General features: G+C 38.1%; 1 protein-coding gene across 3 annotated transcripts in view; it reads left to right on the top strand.

Moving 5' to 3' along the window:
• The first annotated feature begins 1,079 nt into the window (after positions 1-1,079).
• The window catches only part of LOC150087144 (death domain-associated protein 6-like), a 226,337-nt gene continuing 207,322 nt past the window's right edge, over positions 1,080-20,094 (top strand). For 2 of the 3 annotated variants that reach the window (XR_016546873.1, XM_090371848.1), the window contains exons 1-2: positions 1,080-1,190; positions 13,497-13,766. Coding sequence is in view for 2 of the 3 variants with exons in the window: in XM_090371848.1 (XP_090227974.1) it covers positions 1,086-1,190; positions 13,497-13,766 (375 nt within the window). In the remaining variant the exon portion in view is untranslated. The remainder of the gene's footprint in view (positions 1,191-13,496; positions 13,767-20,094) is intronic. The other variant, XM_090371849.1, reaches the window with a different exon arrangement.

Genomic DNA, 20,094 nt, shown 5'->3' with positions numbered 1-20,094 from the left:
TGAAGTTTGCCTTTAGCCAGCGGGTATTTGGTTGGTGGAACAGACTTCCATCCCTTGTTGTGGAAGTTGATAGCGTAAATAAATTTAAGGCTCAGCTGGGCAGGTATTTCGAACGAACGGAGGGTTGAAATGGAAGTGGTTTTTTTTTTTTTTTTTTTTTTGGCTGATGCTAGATAAGCTTGCTTTCTTGCGTCATATGCCTCTACTAATGCTAATGCTAAAGGTAATACCTCTGTCAGCGGCTGCTGTTAATCTATTAGTCAGTGTACCCCCCCCCCCTTAGCTACCAGTTTTCGACCCATCTAACTCTGCCTCGATAGCATCAGGAAATATTCTACACCCTTTCTGTTTAAGTGTATCCCATCTCCGTGGAAGCAGTCTCTCCTGTTAACAAGCACAGGCCAGGCTGAGAAAAATTCTTCCCCTAGGTTAGTTTGACTTCTGTTCCATTGAATATAATTAAATCACTGGTGAACGTAATAATGCAGGGTCATCTAGAGAGTAAAGTAGTTATGCTGTAGTCACAGTAATGATTGTTGTTAAGGGGCCATCTTTTGCCACTTATGGGTTTAGAATCACTGAAACTGTAACGAAGGAACTGGCGGCCAAAAACAATTTTGACGTCACACAATTAGATTTCAGAAGAGCTTTTGTTTCTTTTGCATATAAATGATTGCTGTTCTACAGTCTTACGATTTTTCTTTTACATAGACTCTGTTTTGGCGAAGATGAAACCCGGGAACTCTCGTTTGATTGTACTCCTTTTGCTGAGATTAGAGTGCCGGATTTTGGAAGTTCATGTCTAAGTTCATATCATTGCTTATTGCTGCAACAAAATCTGTCTTTGTGAAAGTTGATAGCTTAAATAAATTCAAGGAAGAAGTGGACAAACCTTTAGAGAAAATGGATAGGTCACAGAGTGGTAATTTCTCTGTGGGATAGGTGAAGGGGAATTTTTTTTTTTTTTTGGCCGATGCTGTACTTAATTAGCTTGCCTGCTTGTATCGTATGACTCGGCTAATACTAATATGTTTGCTAATTTCACATTTCTCTGGCAAAAGGCAGGGTGCGCGTGTAAATAAACTATGGCCGCTTCGAATAGTAGTGTGGAAAACAAATTTGAAGAAGTGATTACAATATCATCAGATGACGATGAGAAAGAAAGCCGATTCGGAACGCATATAGAAAAAGTAAGTATGGCAAAATGTGTTCGAATCATGTAATGCGTGGTTCAGTGAATTCATTTCCTGATTCAATTTACTAATATACTTTATAATAAGAACACCTGTGCATGTGACCATTCTTGGCTGAACGTTGTGTTAGGTAATGGACGTGGGGCTTTCAAATGGGGTGAAAACTAACTCGGGTAAAAAAAAAAATAAATAAATAAAATATTAGTTTCTGTTATGTTTTACCTTTTCAGAGTGATATTTTTGTACTTTATTGCGCTATTTTACATGCTCTCTGCACACTTTTAATTTTAAATAAAATTCCGAAGCTTGCTTTTCAAGTCATTTAAAAGAGATTCCTTAGCGACATTTTAAAACATCTTTTCGTAAAGGTTCGACTTCTGAACAGATAATTGTTACTGGGAGGCGAAATGTGGGGATGTAGAGTGGCCGGTTTACAGTGGCTTAGCAGAAAATTGAGATCCCCCGAAATTTGCGGAAGTGTCAGGTTTCCCCTTAAAGTTGCAGGAGTGTCAATTAATATATACAGGGTGTCTCAAAAATACACGGCGGCATAACTTCAGGAATGAGTTCCTCATTCCTGAAGACAGGATTTTATTGTAGACAAAAATATTTTATATCAACATAGTTCCGGAAATGCTTGGTTTCCGAGTTTTGAAGGTCTGTCTGTGACACTTAACTGTTTATGTCACCTTATAGTAATTGTTCAGAATGCCCACCTTCTGCCTGAATACAAGCCTCACATCGACGTCTCATGGACTCGTGAAGATGATGCCAAATTCCTGGCATGTTTCGTATTGTCTCCCAACCTGCCACAATTCGATTGCAGAGAGTTTCCACATCAGCTAATGGAGTCGAATACACCAATGACTTTAAATGGCCCCACAAGAAGAAATCTAGTGAAGCGTGAAGGCCAGGCAGTTGGTCCACCTCTACCTATCCATCGAAGAGGGGTGCCCGTGTAGCCAGGTGGGAAGGAGCAGCAGTGTGTAGCACACGCTTTCGTGATTAGACGGGGTTCGAGCTCGTCACCACCAAATACTGAGGATGTGGAAAGGTCAGGGAATGACCACCGCATATTCCTGTAGCGATATGGCCTTAGTTGCTAATACTCCTAAAAACCAAATAACAACAACAACCACTGACCCGGAAACCTTTGATTCAGGCTGAAATGTGTGGGAGTACCATCGTGCATGGTGTGCTTGTTGAGGAATGATCAGTGGCGTGTCGTCCAAGAAATCAGGCATGTTGTTTTCCAGAAAGTTTCTGTACGCCTGTGCTGTGTGTTTGCTTGGAAATACATGGGTCCCAAATAACTTACCATCAAAAACACCTGCCCAGATGGTGAGGCTGAACCGTTGTTGATGATGTGATGAAAGAATTGCATGTGGGTTTTCCTCAGCCCATACGTGCTAATTGTGAAAGTTTTGGGTTCCGTCTCGTGTGAACTGTGCTTGATCTGTGACTATCACTAAGGTACAAAAGTGGGGAGTTGTACCACACTGCTGCAAGAACCACTGGCAGAACATTACTCGCGCAGGGTAATCTGCTGGTGACAAGGCCTGTACCTGTTGCAGATGGTAAGGATACAGTTGGTGTTCTCGCAACATTCCAAATAGTCGAACGTTTAAGCAGGGCTGGGGAGTAGTGGTGATTTTGGTGTTACTCCTTGTTCTACTCCGGAGTAAGATATTTTTTCTTAATGTTACTCCTACTCCTATTATACTCCTCAATAAAAAATATTTCGTCATTGCCGCATGACTCATCAGGCTACTTTTTGGAATTCTTATTACATTATGATTATATGGTAATCACTATACAGAATTCAAATGGCTGTAGCTATATTTTTTTTATTTAATGCAAATTTGAAATTACACAATATATATTTGATACAAACATTATTTATTCAACACAATACGCTAATTTTTAATTTTATTTAATACAAAAAGAGCAAAAAACTAGTAAAAATTAAAACTAAACTATACATTGTCTTTTAGATTGAGTTGGTTCTCAAAAACAGTATGGACTCAATCAAATCTTCTTTCCTCGAAGCACGTAAATCAGATTTTATTATTTTGAGTGCTGAAAACAGCCTTTCAACACTGACTTGGGTAGGTGGTAGAGCAGTAATGCAAAAGACTGCATCTTGAACTATTAGTTGATATGTTTTTATTGCATCTATCACCTGTAACTTTGATGTACCACCTACTTTCTCCAATAAAGTTAAAGTTTGATAGAAATCAAAGCGGAACTTCTCGTAACTGGTTGCTTCCAGCACTGCAGCTTCTCCTTTGTTGGTATTTGTATTACTAGCTTGAACGTGTCTTTTTTATTTTTTCTTGGTGATCAAGCTGTTTTTCAAAATCACATTCATCAAATTCTGAACTAGAAGAAGAAGGTGATGTGTCAAGCTCAGGGGAAGCCACATAATCTTCTTGCTTTAATCCTGTTATTTTTTCACTTAAATCAAGTAGTGCAGCTTTTCCTCTGGCTACCTGATCCTCTGATAGCAAAAATTTTGTAATTTGGATCAACATAAATTGCTGCTAATAAGATATCATTTTCTATTAAATTAGTTTCTCTGTGCTCCATAGACTGTTTGATTCCATCAGCAGTGAGACCACCAATTTGGGAAAACTTGAAGATTAGACTTTTCCATTCTTTGTAGAATGATCCAGGTGTTAAGTAAGACTCTTGGAACTTTAAAGTTGCATTATATGGGTGGCAAAGTAATCTTTCAAGCTGCTCAACTTCTTCCCATTCATGATCAGATAAAGTTATTTCAGGATTTGCCATATCAATAAATAGAGGCTTTAATTCCAAAAGACGTTTGATCATTAAATAAACACTGCCCCATCTAGTAGCTTGATCAGTTAGAGCTCCTTTTCCGCAGCACCTCTTCGGGATAGCATCAATCTTGGGGGATCGAGCAGCTACAGCAACCTGGCGCAACTTACTTATGAGATTAGCTGCATGAGCTCCTTTCAGACCATCACGGATTGCGAGCTGTAAAGTATGCACACCACACCTTGTATGTTGATATTGGGGAAAGTGAAACCTATGAAATTGTTTGCAATAGCATCCAAGGTCTTGTCTAAGTACTCACCTTCATCTAAATCACTGTACACACAGCTTTCTCCTGATTCAAAATCTGTCTTTTCCTCATTAAGCTTCTCAACAGTTTTTATCATGTTCGATGTGTTGTCTGTAACTATTGTCAAGATATTTTCCTTCTTAATTCCAAAATCTTTAAGCACATTTTCAATCAATTTGCAAACCTGTTCGCTTGTATGTTGCGCTTTGATATCTTTAAGTGCTAAAGTACGTATTATCCTTTCTTTATTTTCATTCACAAACTGGTCATTTATTCCAAAATAATTTACCCGTTGACGGGTGCGTGCATCATCTTCAGATGAATATACTTTCCCTTTAGCATCTCCTTCAACAAATTTTTTTGATTGTTAGCTTCCTCTAATATTATTTTCCTAATATTATGTCATTCCAAAGATACTCTCAGTTTGGCTGCCATTTCACCACTCAATCCAGTAAAACCTGGAGAAGAGAATACACTAAGTGGTAGTCCATTCTTTACAACAAGTTCAATAATACACCCTTTGAATTTAGCAGCTGTCATTGCTATAGTAATTTTTTGGATCTCAAAGTACTTTGATAGAATATTTTTTCCTTCTACTTTACAACCTATGCTAGAACGTGATGACTTTTTGTTGCTTTCCTTTTCCTCCATAAGCTTGAATTGTTTTGGATGCAAGCGCTCTGAATGGCATTTTAATTTGGATGACCTGGTGGGTGCATAGCCTCCTTTTTCTTTCCCTGCGCTGATTTCTGAATTGCATGGCTTATCTCCATTCATCAATTGACATATGAAGACATTTTTTTCTTGAGATAATTCAAAGTATTCAAATACTCCAGCTTTCTTTTGTTCCATTTTAGACTAATTAAATTAAGTAGTTTATCTCAAAATTAACTTTAACAGGCTTACAAATTCATATTACCTAAAACAAAAGATAAAAATTTAAAATTTAAATTAGACAGTGCAATATAATAAAATTGTTTTTTGGTGTTTGCATGTACAATGTAATAACAGGAATAAAGGAGTAACAAATATATTTTGTTACTCCTTATTCCTACTCCTGTAAAAACCTCTTACTCCTATTCCCATGCCCTACATTTAACAGCCAGTTGCATTGCTATTCTACGTGTGCTGATTCCAGGAGTCGCATGCACAACATTAAAAATCTCCTCGACTTCAGGAGTCGTAGATCTTGGTCATCCTCTGTCGGCAGCACGAGGTGTAAAGGTCCCACGTTCACAAAGGCGGCGATGGATACCTTCAAACGTTTTCCTGTCTGGACATCTTCGTTCTGGGAACCTTTTGTGGTACAAATGACGAGCCTCCAGGCATTGCCGTCCGCCAAACCGTACGTAAGGTGCATATCCACTTGCTCCTGATTTGAGTACATGGTTGGAATGGAAAACCACCAGATTCTGTCAGTACCTTGTGATGAAGGAAATCAAATCACCTGTGGGAGATAAGACATTCCAGTTAATAAATCGGGAACCAAGCATTTCCGGAACTATGTTGATATAAAATATTTTTATTGTCTACATATGAGGAACTCATTCCTGAAGTTATGCCTTGTATTTTTGAGATACCCTGTATTTCTGCACCAAAGGGGCAGAAATATATATTACTGTTAGGTGGAATCTGTTACATAATATCATTTAGTGTAATTACATGAAATTTTGTAATGCTGATGTTCTGTGATATTTATAAAACTATTCAGGGAACATGCTGTGGTACAGACCTGCCACCGCAATATGGGGAGAAAATCCTGCTTATAATGACATTCAGTATTTACTTGATAAACAACAGTATATGCTTTTGTGAATAGGCACATTGTTATGAAGAAGAAAATCATTCTTGTCAGTTTTAAATGATTGTTGACATTAAACTTGAATTTCTGCATATTGTAATTATTGGGAATGCAGGTGAAGAAATGTTTTTCAGAGAACAGAAGTGGAATGGATAATCAAGGAAGAGGAAAAGTTACTATTGCAAGGTTGGAGTTGGACAGTGAATGGATGTTGGTAAACAACTCTCATCAACCAGTACAATACCACCACTTTACTTATTGGAGGCTTGAAGGGGTGGAACCCATGTTTAGTCTCCAGAGATAAGTTCCGGTCCAACCTTCCCCATCTCTTCCGTCATGCAGTATGACTAATGACTTTTGAGTTTATGTTGAACATCATGGCGAGATCCGATCTTCCTTACATTTCGAGGGTACAGCTCTAAAATGGTGTTCGCAGGCCGGATGCTAGTTAGTACACCAGACTGAACCTGTTGGTAACTCTTTAGGAGGCTTCTGGATCAGCTAGTGTATAATCTTGCTATCTCTACTCTGCTAGATAGTGACTGGAGGGAGTCCGAGTAGTGTGTATATGGGGTACATTGTCGAGGCCCCATTATGTCAAAGATCTGGGTATATTCTTACCATGTGTACGCCATATTCAAAAATTTCATTACTTCATACAGCCTTCCCCCTCACAGGTGCCAGGTGGGAAGGAGCAGCAGTGCTTAGCACACTCTTCTTGAATGGTTGCCTCAATAATAGGAGGGACACGACATCCACTGCTTCGGTTGACCAGAGTATTAGAGCACGTGATGTGCAACAACTCCAACCAGGTGCGGCATCAGTAATGGCAAGACCGATCGACAACCATGACTGCAGCATGGGTCAGTGTCGTGTCAGATTGACCAGAACTGCTCAGCAATGGTAGAGTGTTCTATGTCCGCTAAGTGGATGTCTCTTTCGTGTTCTGAGATATGTTTGCTGAGCTTTCTTCCAGTTTCTCCGAAGTAGCAACTAGTGCAGTCACTGCAAGAAATGTGGTAGACTAGTCCACTTTGTAGTAAGGTGGGAACTGGTGTTTTCACTCTAGAGATGTGGGATTACAATTTCCTGCCCGGGAACTGTACGCACCTTATCCCATGAGATTTCAGGACCTTAGAAACCTGCTGTGATAGGTTCAGGTAGTATGTGATAAAGGCGCTCGCACTAGAGTCATTACCTTGAATGTTCCTGTTGGTCACTATGTGGTCACATGCCTGTAGGTCACACCTGTCTAGGGTACTGGTGGGATAGCCACACCTCGCAAGAGCCATCTTGACCCTAGCAATCTTGGTGTGCCTCTCATCCGTAGAATTAAGAGTGGGTCCAGGCACCAGTTAACAAGGTCTGTGCAGTGCCAAGAAGATGGCTGAGCGTGTGTGCTGTCCTGTAGTTGGTAAATTGGCCAGCACACATTGGCTTGCGATTGACTGTTGTCTTCAAGCACATGCCTTCATGTCTGACAAGTGTGTCTAAGTATGATAGGGTATTGTCCAGCTCTAGTTCGATGGTGAATTTTATGAAAGGCGACAGAGAGTTGAGGTGGTCTGAGTTGGTCCCCCAAATCTCTGGGGATAACTACAAACACATCATCCACATAGCGACACCAAAAGGTAATAATATCTGGCATACTCGTAAATGCGCAACCCTCCAATTCTTCCATCGTGATGTTTGTCGTGACTAAACTAACTGTTGGAACCCATGGCTGTGCTGTGTACCTGTTGGTAGTTATCTCCAGAGATTCGGGCACATCACGTGGTCTAATACTTTTTGTCAACAGAAGCAGTGGATGTTGTGTTCACCCTATTATTGAGGCAACCATTCTCACGACTAACAAACATTGGCAACATTCATGTACATCACAACCACAGGCTTCAACTTCAAACAGTTAGTTGTTACATCATGCAGTTTACTGTGCATGACTGGCACTGCACACTCTTAAGTTCTACATTCCTAAACTTTCAGTTCAACTGATGAAGGTTAACATAATAACTGAAAGTTTTTTGTACTCTATGTATTTAACATATTCTGTTTTACTATTTAACATTAAACCTGTCATTTATTTTATTTTACTTTCCATTTTGCTCTGTGCTACGTAATAGATTATACAGAATGAATCCATAGCACATAGGCCTCTTTACCTAGGAATAGATGCATACTCAACTTGATGATTATAAAGGAACCTCTCCTTAGAGGCCTGTTCAATGGTCAATAAATAGTCTACTCTCTCGGTTGGCCCTCGGAAAAGTGTTTGAAAGATTGCTATCCTTTAGACTTTTCACACTTATTCTGAATAATAGTTTTTTTTTTTGTGTGAAAAAAATTATTCTTCGTAGACAGTAAATTTTATCATAAACATAACTAAAAAACTTACAATTTTGCTCAATTAAATTTTTTTCTGTTTTGGGCAGGAAGGCTGTGGGTCCTCTTTTGGTCGTGGGCCTCAATGCACTGCATTGGCACAGTTACGCCGCTGCTTATGTATGATGACACCATGTCTCCACTATTCCTAACATTATCTTCAAAAAGGCCTCTGAGGTTGGAAGGTTCATATTCACGATATTACATTAATACACCAACCGTTAAAATAATTCAATACTGTATATATAAATACAGAGGATACTGTAACATAATCTCTTTACAATCACTGATTGTGAATAAAGCCTGAATAGTTTTAATGCTTTTACTTTATATATTTTATTGTATTTAAACTATAAAATTGTAATTGTAGCTTTCGGGGGTGTCCGCCTCCTTTCTCAACAAGAAATAATGCTTACGCAGCACATCCTTAAGTATCAGGTTCACGGCACACGTGGTTAATCAGGCGCATGAGCAAAAGTTCCTACACATGCCCCAGAACCGGAAGCAGCTCGGGAACATGGTGAACAGAAACGCCCATCTTTTGATCAAAAAGGGGGTGAAGCTGCACACCCCATCCCTATTCATAGTATTCTTATCGGATGAGCAAATCCACAAGCTCTCGAGCCACTTTCGGTCCCAGAACCTATGTGCCCGATTAAGGATGACAACATTTTCTGGGGAGAACTGGTGCTCTCTTTCCCAAAAATGTTCAGCAACAGCGGACTTATCAAACTTCAAACTTCAAAGGTCTGTATGGCACTTGTGTGTTCCTAGGGGAACAAAGGAATTTAGCCAGGTGAAGGCAGATTATGAGAAATCTTTGGCAAAGGATGCAAAAAAAAAAACAGCAACGAGTTCTTTACTTATGTAAACTCTAGAAGGAAGGGTATGAATCGGATTTTCTTCACTTGATATCGATGGTTCAACTGTTGATCATCCTGCTCAGGTAGCTAACAAACTAAATGAATATTTTGCATCTATATTCACACGTGAGAAGTTATTCAGGGAGGAGAATGCAGAGATGTATTCAACTCTGGCAGTAAGCTAGATAATCTTGTAATAACTGAGAGTAAAGTGGAAGAGAAATTGTTGAAGATAAACATAAGGAAGAAACCTGAGGTGGATGGGATCTATCCAGTTATATTAAAGGAGGCAGCAAAGGAAGTAAGCAAACCCTTAGCCATAATTATGAGAGCTTCCTTGGACTCATGAGAGATACCCATGAACTGGAGATGCAATGTGACCCCAATTCACAAAGCAAGATCAAAGGGCAACACAAGTAATTACAAACCTGTTAGTTTAACTTCTGTTCCAGGGAAATTAATGGAGGCACTGGTTAAAGAAGCACTGCAGGATCATCCAGACAAGACTTCAGTTATAGCTCGGACACAGCATGGTTTTGTTAAGGGAAAGTCTTGCCTGACCAATTTGATTGGATACTATAATGCAGTCACAAAATAACTAGATTTAGGGAATAACTTTGATATTATATATTTGGATCTTAGAAAGGCTTTTGATACTGTTGCACATGGAAGACTGCTGCACAAATTGGAGAAGTGTGGCATTGGAGGCAAATTGCTGCTATGGATAAAGGGATGGTTGAGGGGAAGAAGACAGAGAGTGGTAATCAATGAACACTACTCATCGTGGACTAATGTTATTAGTGGAGTCCCTCAGGGTTTAGTGTTGGGTCCATTATTGTTTTCTGTATTTATAAATGATATTGATGATGGTATATCAAGCTTAATGTCTAAGTTTGCAGATGATATGAAGGTTGGCAGGGTTGTTAAGGACACTAATGACAGTACGCTGCTGCAACAGGATCTGGAAATGTTGAGCAGATGGGCTGAGAGGTGGCAAATGAAGTTTAACATTGACAAATGTAAAGTACTACATATTTGAAACAGTAACCCTAGAGCAATATATCAACTCTTGTACTACACTGACAGTGGTAGAGAATGAAAAGGATCTGGGGGTAATTGTGCAGTCAGATATGAAGTTCTCTGAGCAGTGCAGATGGGCTGCAAGAGTAGCTCATGGTGCCTTGTCAATGATATAAAGAAATTTTTCTAGCAGGGATAAGGAGGTGATTATTCCCTTGTATAAGGCGATGGTCAGGCCACACCTTAAGTACTGTATACAGGTCTGGAGGCCTCATTTCAAGTAGGACGGAGAGCTGCTGGAATGAGTACAGAGAAGGGCAACAAGATTAGTGAAGGGAACAAAGGGTTGCTCTTACAAAGAAAGGCTTAAGTTTTGCAAATTACAGTGTCTGGAGACTAGGCACCGGCGAGGTGATCTGATAGAGGTGTATAAAGCCTTGAATGGTTTGAGCATGCTCAATGCCAATGGGATTTCTTTCTCTTGCTCAGAATAATCACCTCAGAGGGCATAAATTCAAATTGAGGAAAGACAGATGTAGGACAGATGTGTGGAAATTTGCTTTTAGGCAGTGGGTAGTTGGTTGGTGGAGCAGACTTCGATCCCTTGTTGTTGAAGTTGATAGCCTAAATAAATTTAAGGCTCAGCTGGACAGGTATTTCGAACGAACGGAGTGGTGAAATGGGAGTGTTTTTTTTTTTTTTTTGTTTTTCTTGCAACATATGCCTCTACTAATGCTAAAATTCACATCTGTTGCATACAAAAAAAAAAAATCGAAACAAATTTTTGTTGGACCTAAAATCTGCAAGCTTCTGCAAGGCTTTCTATTTGAAGAATTTCTGAACCAAACTGAAAGAGACACTTGGACTGGATTTAAAAATGCAGTAGTAGGCAATTTTTTTTGGAAACAGTAAACACACTGATTATGAGATTGTTATTAGCCATAGTCAATTTTTTTTTTTGGAAACAGTAAAAATGATTATGAGATTATTATTATTAGCCCTATGGTGTAAGGAAGCCTGAGGCTTATGCTGCACCGGCCAAAAACAAAAAAAAAAAAAAAAATTTCTGCATTACCGTGAGAGAGAGAGAGAAGTAGAAGGGAATCACCAAGAAAGAGAAGAATGATGATATCCAGCTCAGGACTCTGGAGTATATGTGACATGGTGTTTAAGTTCAGAAAACCATGTCTGCAATGTGAGTGTCAAGGTATCCTTGCAATCTCATCTCAACTAATAGTTTAGATAGTTAATTAATTATACTCCGGCACGACAATCAGGTCAGTAGAGTTTATAATAAATCGTCAATACAACTATTTATCGTATTTAGTAGTCACGGGCTTGAACCCTGGTCCACTGAAGGAACGCATGCTATGCACTCTCGCTCCTGACCACTGGGCTACGTCAGTCCTATAAGTGAAGGGCAGGAGGAAAGGTTCCATCAGGATATAAAAGGAATGAAAAGAAATGGAAAAAGAGAAAAAAAGGAGAATGGAATATCAGTTTAATGGCAAACTACTGCTGGATGCCAATCAAAAAGGCACAAGTTTAACCCAATCAGTTTGTGGCCATCTGTGCTTGACAGGAGGGTGTACCTTTGATAGTTATGTTTTTATGCATTTTTTCCAGTATTTATATATAAAAATAACCTATTTGTAAAAATACTAAATAAACTAGAAGCACCTTCACTTTTTTTTTTTTAATTCTGATGTAGAACAAATATCAAACAACTTAGGTAATTTCCATTAAAATGTAGTTTCGATTCCTTATCAGCAGTAAAACATGAGAACTTTTCTTAAAATACAGATCGATGTTATTAACTTGATGTAAAAACTCATAATAATTAAAATTATTGCTGCAAGTTTATAGTTATATTTTATTATATATTATATATGCAGTCGGGTCTCAATATTGCAGATTTGTGTTTTCTTGTTGGCGGTCACCCAATTTACCATATTAAAAATTTGGATGTTGTTTGCTGCATTCACCCAGTGAGTGAAATCAGAGTGGCATGGCTTGTGACCTTTGTGTGTGTCCGCTTTAGGCTACTGGTCTTAAAATATTAACTGTTATTATGTGAATACCCATGGGTTCCGAAGTGCATTTAGTGACAGACAAAAGCCTAAAAGCGTCAAGAAATTGATGGCTTTGAATGAGAAAGTGCGGATTCTAGATGAATGTTGAGAAGATCTAGCATATGCAGCTGTAGGCTGCATATTTGGTATCAACAAAAGTACCATACGATACATAAGGAAACAAGATCAGAGAGATAGCGCAAAGTGGTGGAAGCTGTTAAATAAGCAGCTTATGTACGTGATAAAGTGGTGTTAAAAATGGAGAATGCACTCTTCATTTGTATCCAAGATCAGCACAAGAAAAGAAACTTGCCTGTGAATATTGGTATGATTTCTGCCGAGGCCCTCTATCTTTACAACAGATTTAACCCCCTGGACCAGCAGCACACAGAAACTACTTTCATTGCCAGCAAAGGCTGGTTCCAGAAATTCAAGAGGTGTTATTCACTCCGTAATGTAAAGATTGCAGCTGAGTCTGCTTCAGCTAATCATGAGGCTGCTAAGGCCTACCCTGCACAACTCAAGAAGTTCATCAAGGAGAAGGGATATAAACCTGAACAGGTTTTCAATGCCAATGAGATGGAAGAAAATGCCAGGATTCAATGCAGAAGTCTCAACATCAGCCAATCCTGCTTCTCCAGCATCTGAGACCCCTACTACTGAGGGGTAGTAGGGGTCTCAGATTCACCACAGGTCTCAGAATCCTGTGGTGAATACCCTGGTTGTGTGCCTTGTTCTTAACTATGTAATAAAATTTTGATACAGTATTTTCAAAACGTGTCTAAATGCTACTCATTATTGCAAAACACAATTAAAACCTTTTAAACACATTTAAACATTTTTCTGTAAATGTAAATGTAATGTAATTTTTCTGTTAATGTAATCTAACCATGTAAATGGCTGCATAAGTGTTTAGGCATATGTAGAAAACATCTGGGGCTATTTGAGCAAGAGTACAGATTTTTGTGGGAAGTGTTGACACATAACCCCGCGAATATGGAGACCTGACTGTATATACAAAGTGTAGTATTATAACGAGATTAGCCATTAATTTTTTTTTTGTTAATTTTTTCCTAGTTTATTTCTGTGTGTCTGCAACATGTCAAGGAAGAAGAAGGTAATGGAAATAATCTTCAGAAAAAAGTTTACAAACTGTGCCGCTCTGCTGGCACCACTTTTGTACAGTCTCCATATTTTGTTAATTTTTTGGAACAAAAAATGCAAAAAATATCCAGTGGCAATCGTGAATATATACATGTAAATGAAGTATTTGATGAGCTAAAGTCTTCCAAAATGCCTAAAAAAGGAAAGAAGGAAAAAATTATAGAATATGAAAATCTTTTAAGGGTAAGTCTGATTTGTATTGAGTGATGTAAGTATAATCTTTGGTTTTTCTTTTTTACTGCGGTTTCAGATATACTATGGGTGTAATCAGCAGACCCCAAGTGAATTATAAAAAAAAAAAAATAGCGTGTTTAAAAATGAGCAATTTCATATTAGAAACTGGAAAATGTGAATATTGTATGTACTCGTATCTATTGTACTTCCAAGAAGGAAAATTAGCTAAAAATTGGCTGTATATTCGTTTCAATATATTCAGTGTTCAGTTCAGAGTAATTTTTGTAAACAAACAGGACTCGTCAGAGACTTATTACCGTAGACACACAGCTTCTCCCCTCAGCTACTGATGCAATAAAAGAGCATATCATTGGAATGCTAATTACAAATAGCTACCTTTGGAGGGGAATATAGCTACCATTTGTCAGTTCTGTTACATTAGATACAAGTAAATTTTTGTAAACAACAGCATGATATCCTTTCTTCGACTAGAAAGTTCATTTAGAATAATGAAAACTGCTAAAGGCTAAACTAGACAAAAATATACATGAACTGACAAGTGATTTATGGAGAAATCACGTGACTTCACTTTGGCATTATGATAGGCTGGATAGTTTGGTTTTGATATAGTTTTCTCAAAACACAGTAAATTCTAGGGCATCAGAAATAAATACATGGCAAAGTAATGGCCACCATAGGAAAAAATTATACAGTTGAAGAAAAGTGAAAGATTGTCAAAAGTGTTAAGAGTGGCAAAATGAAATGCAGTGTATTTTGCGAATGTGGAATTTTAGAAGGAACGTTCTGCAGTTCAATGAAAGAGGTAGAAAAATTGCATTCATTCTTAGACCCCATAGAAGATGAATTAGTCTTTCAAAGACAGAAAATTAGACTGTGAAAACAGTGATGTGGACAAATGCTTATACAAGTGATTTTACAGAAGCATAGTGGATTACCATTAAATGGGATAATTTAGAAAGCAAGCATAGGCAGTTAAATTTCATAAGCTACTTGTTAGAGATGATGATAACACATTTAAAGCTTCTGAAGGGTGACTTTGGAGAAGGAAGGTTTGTCCTGGCACATCCCAGGTTAGTCTTGTAAGCAAATCAGCATTTGGTGACATTGCACCAGAAGTATTTCCTGAATTTCTGTGTAATGTGATTTAAGATGGTGAATTTGCAGATGAACAGTTGTACAACTGTGACAGAACAGCACTGTACTATAAACTTCCCCCGAACAAGCCACTGAATATTAAAATGGCATCCAACAAAGCGGACATGAAAAATAACAACGAATTACTGTTTGCAATTGAATTGCATTCAATACTGGATTGCATCCAGTATTGAATGCAAACAATACTGGAAATCATAAGCTAAAACCATTGTGCATTGGTAAAAGTCCAAGTTCCTGCTGCTTAAAGCACGTCAACATGAAATCTCTACATTTCATTTATAAAAATAGTGCCAATGCTTGGATGACTAGTGATATTTTTGCTTCACGTTTGAAAGTGAGTTTGTAACATTGGTGAGATACTACTTGCTTTACACAAAAAATTTGAAAAAAAGGCTCTGTACTGTTGGATCACAGCCCAGCTCATCCTTTGGCTGATGTCCTGAAAAATTGAAAGAATGCAAGATCAGAGTTGCATTTCTGCCAACGAATACAACTGCACTAATTCAACCTGTGAATCAGGGTATATTTGAGCCTTCAAAGCCTATTATCATGGTGAGCTACTTGCTGGTGTTGTGAACTCTGAAATTCAACTTCTAGAATTTCTGAAAACATTAACACTGAAATACGCATACTATATTGGACTAGCATGGGAGCAAGTAAGCTCAACAGCAATTGAGAAATGCTGGAAAAATGTATTGGAAAAGATGAGATCACTAATAACCTTGAATTAGCAGCTGACTTCATTTAGGTCAAAGCCATGAACAGTATTTCTTGGTTGGTTATGAAATGTCTAGTAGCTTCTATGAATATTTCCCAGAATGTTTTCTGTTTAGTGTTGTTGTTGGTAAAGTTATTAGTTGGTCCCACTGTAAAGAATTATAAAGCTATCTGAGACCACTTAAGTCTCCTTTAAGAAAGCAAAAACATTTCCCTTTACCCTCGATGGTAATTACATCTTTAAGTAAATCCCACATGAATACACTGTGACACTAAATCTGCACAAAAAAAGAACTACTAGGTTCTTTTGTGCAGATTTTTATTGCATTCAGTGCTGATAATTTAATCAAGTATATTGGTCTCTCTTGTTGCCTCTGTAACATGCTGGAGAAAATAGTCATGCAATAAATCCACAAAAATTGCTAGCATTTCAGTGAATAACCCACAAATTCCAGTCAATATCTGAAAAGTTAATTTCCCATTATAAAACATTTTAATCTACCGCCCCCACATTCTCTGTATAGTTGTTGTTTGTTGTACTTATTACAGTCATTCGGCCTGTAAAACACACTTATACAGTCTCATTTTTGTTTTCCCAGTGTTTATGTTATACAAAACTGACTGACATTGCACTGGCCGCCCATGTCAACTGTGTACCCTGTCTTAGATTTTATGTGCTTCTTAATTAAGAGCATACCCCACTCCTAGGTCCTCTCTGTCCTTTCTGTATTTTTTTTAGGGCAAACTTCACTATGGATTGTCATTCCAGTCTTATCTGATGCAGATTTTAAAGATCTTTCAGGTAAGACTATTTTTTTTTAGTCTTGTTTGAGTTTCTGCAATTTTATGACTGCTTTCTTTTGTCTTTATGTGTAAACTGTGTTGACTATTGTTGCTCTTGCGATTGTTTTCACAGTTATACCTGGCACAGACTTTTCCTGTTGAGCTTTGAGAAGTACTGTTTTTATTATTTCTGTTAATATTAAGTAATATTAGCTCTACATCCTTCTTAAAATGAGGCTGGGATTTATGATTTTAACAGTAGCTCTGTTGTTAGGCATAGCAATCTTACTTGTGCATCCCCCTTTTTACACCCTCCTTTGTTCTGCTGAGTATAACGCTTTCCATTGTGCTTAATGTATATTAAATACACCAGCGGATTTGTCCCAGCACAGCAACAATTCTTTCACACTTTTGGGTATTTTTATTTTAAATCCTGTGTGTACATTACTGATATGTTGACTCTGCGACAGAAGCACAGCAGATAAAACTGCAACCATGTATGAAATGGCGACTCTTAATCAGCTGGTGGTGATTAGTGCTGAGGATAAGGGTAATTTTAAACCTGTCCTATCAATTAAAATGCCAAAAAGTCCATTAAATTATTGGCAAGACTGCTAAGTGAAGTGGGAGACCTACAATAAATAAATGATTTGCCAAAAGTGCACTGATAAATGATGAAAACTTCTGATATAGACATATTGAGTTTAAGTCCGTTGGATGTAGAGTCCAATGCAAGATGCACTTAGGACAATTAATGGCTGCAAATTCAGATCAAATTACATTTGCAGTAAGGCTAAAAATAGTTGATATTTGGAGCCGAGTAGAGAAAATCACTGAGCATTATATGGAAAATCAAATCGTCCAGACTAATTTTCAACTTACAACCAAGCAAAATGATCAAGCTCTCACTTACATGCAGGTTCTTAGGACAGAGCCCCTGCCATGACTGCTCAACAAAAATGAAAACACTATAACTGAGACCAATGCCTGATGCACAACTCAATTTTAGTGAAGCTGCATAGGGCAGTAACTGAAAACTTGACCCCACTCCTGAAGAAAGTAATAGTCCATCAGGAAATACTGGAGTTATAATTGAAACTGTTCTTCAACTAGTATTATCAAGGATTTCCCAGAAATCACAAAGCTGTGGTTAAAAGTAGAGGCCCCAAAGAGTAGGGAACCCTCAATGTTATTAGCATTAGTAGAGGCACATGATGCAAGAAAGCAAGCTTATGCAGCATCAGCCAAAAAAAAAAAAAAAAAAACACGCTCCCATTTCACCCCTCCGTTCATTCCAAGTACCTGTCCAGCTCAGCCTTAAATTTATTTAGGCTATCAACTTCAGCAACAAAGGATGGAAGTCTGTTCCACCAACCAACTACCCGCTGGCTAAAGGCAAACTTCCGCACATCTATCCTACCTCTGTCTTTCCTCAATTTGAATTTATGCCCTCCATTCTATACCACTATCAGTGTAGTACCACAGAGTTGATACGTCACTCCGGGGTTGCTGCTTCCCATATGTAGTACATTACATTTGTCAATGTTAAATTTCATTTGCCACCTCTCAGCCCATCTGCTCAACTTTTCTAGATCCTGTTGCAGCAGCAGCAACCCTGCCAACCTTCGTATCGTCTGCAAACTTAGACATTAAGCTTGATATACCATCATCAATATCATTTATAAATACAGAAAACAACACTGGACTCAATACTGAACCCAGAGGGACTCCACTAATAACATTAGTCCACGATGAGCAGTGTCCATTGATTACCACTCTCTTTCTTCTTCCACTCAACCATCCCTTTATCCATAGCAGCAATTTGCCTCCAGTGCCACACTGCTCCAATTTGTGCAGCAGTCTTCCATGTACAACAGTATCAAAAGCCTTTCTAAGATCCAAATACAGTCGATTCCTGTTATTTGGGACACATCGGGACTAGTGCATTTTGGCCCGATTAAGCGGCTGCCCCAATTATCCGAAGTTTCATGTAAATAGTTAAAAATACAATGCCCCCCTCTTTACAATTGGTTCACTGTACAATCAAATCACGTTACGATGGAGTCATCATTGTAAAGTACCGTTCACTATACAATGTGTAATAAGCGCTGGTCATTGTGATCACGTTTGTGAATTGAATTTTAATTCAATTAAACTGCGATTCTAATTAGCGAAAATAGGAGGAATGTTATCCACAGGCTATAAAAGATATATTAAGTACAAATTTACCCTTTATTACCTTACCAATTAAAAAATTAAATGATACGTGAAATTCGGAAGAATATACGTGATAATCGGAAGAATTAATATGTACTGTAATATGTACATACTAACTAAACTTGTTGCCATTTCTGTTCACTGTCATTTGTGGGTGGGAGTTAAAGTTTAAAACAGTAAAAAGATAAGCAATCAATAACAAAGAACACGGTACACAAATTGCAAGTAACACGAAACGTTCAAGTGAGAACGGAGTAACAAATTACGAAGCTTTAAAAATAGGAATGAAGACCAGATTCTGAAAATTATTTTTTTTATATGATTGAAGATTCCATAGAAGTATAAACACATTTTACCATAATAACCCACAGAATTCCAGCTGTCGGTATTAGCGCAAATTCAATAAGATCGACTTTACTATCAGTTTATGATAGATTTCACTAACAAAAAAGCCCAATAAACAGGTGACTGCTAATTGTTTTTATTGTTTTATGGTTGTGACCTCCACAAATCCGACTGAACTACATGTATGGTCAGAGACAATCGTAGGGTAATCTTCAGTGCTGCGGTCTCCTGCCCCAGTAAAATGGCATTTTGTCTCAATTAAGCGAAGTAAACCCTGGCTATTTTCTCGATTGGGTTCTGTTTTTTAAGATTTGCCCTAAATAAATGGCTGCCCCGATTAACCGGTGGCCCAAATAACTGGAATCCACTGTATATGATATCAAAGTCATTCAATGCATCCAGTTCCTTTGTGACCACATCATAGTATCCAATCAAATTTGTCAGGCAAGACTTTCCCTTAACAAAACAATGCTGTGTCAGAGCTGTAACTGAAGTCTTGTGTAGATGATCCTGCAGTGCTGTTTTAACCAGTGCCTCCATTAATTTTCCTGGAACAGAAGTTAAACTAACAGGTCTATAATTACTTGTGTTGCCCTTTGATCCTCCTTTGTGAATTGGGGTCACATTTAGACATCTCCAGTCCATGGGTACCTCCCCTGAGTCCAAAGAAGCTCTCATAATTATGGCTAAGGGTTTGCTTACTTCCTTTGCTGCCTCCTTTAATATAACTGGATAGATCCCATCCACCCCAGGTGCCTTTTTTATGTTTATCTTCAACAATTTCTCCTCCACTTTCCTCTCAGTTATTACAAAATCATCCATCTCACTGCCAGAGTTTAACTCACCTCTGGCATTCCCCTCCCTGAATAACTCCTGATGGGTGAATGTAGAGGCAAAATACTCATTTAGTTTGTTAGCCACATGAGCAGGATCATCAATATCCAGTGGACCAATCTGATTCATCCCTTTCCTTCTAAAGTTTACATAGGTAAAGAACTCTTTGTTATTTTTCTTTGCATCCTTTGCCAAGGATTTCTCACAATCTGCCTTTGCTTGCCTAATCTCCTTTGTGACTTGGTTACAGACCAGCTTATATCTA

The sequence above is a fragment of the Mastigoproctus giganteus genome, chromosome 4, assembly GCF_048544385.1.
Source record: "Mastigoproctus giganteus isolate SK-2022 chromosome 4, ASM4854438v1, whole genome shotgun sequence".
NCBI classification, from domain to species: Eukaryota; Metazoa; Arthropoda; class Arachnida; order Uropygi; family Thelyphonidae; genus Mastigoproctus; species Mastigoproctus giganteus.
The sequence above is the reverse complement of the archived record's forward strand: the minus strand, read 5'-3'. Positions and strand labels throughout refer to the sequence as shown.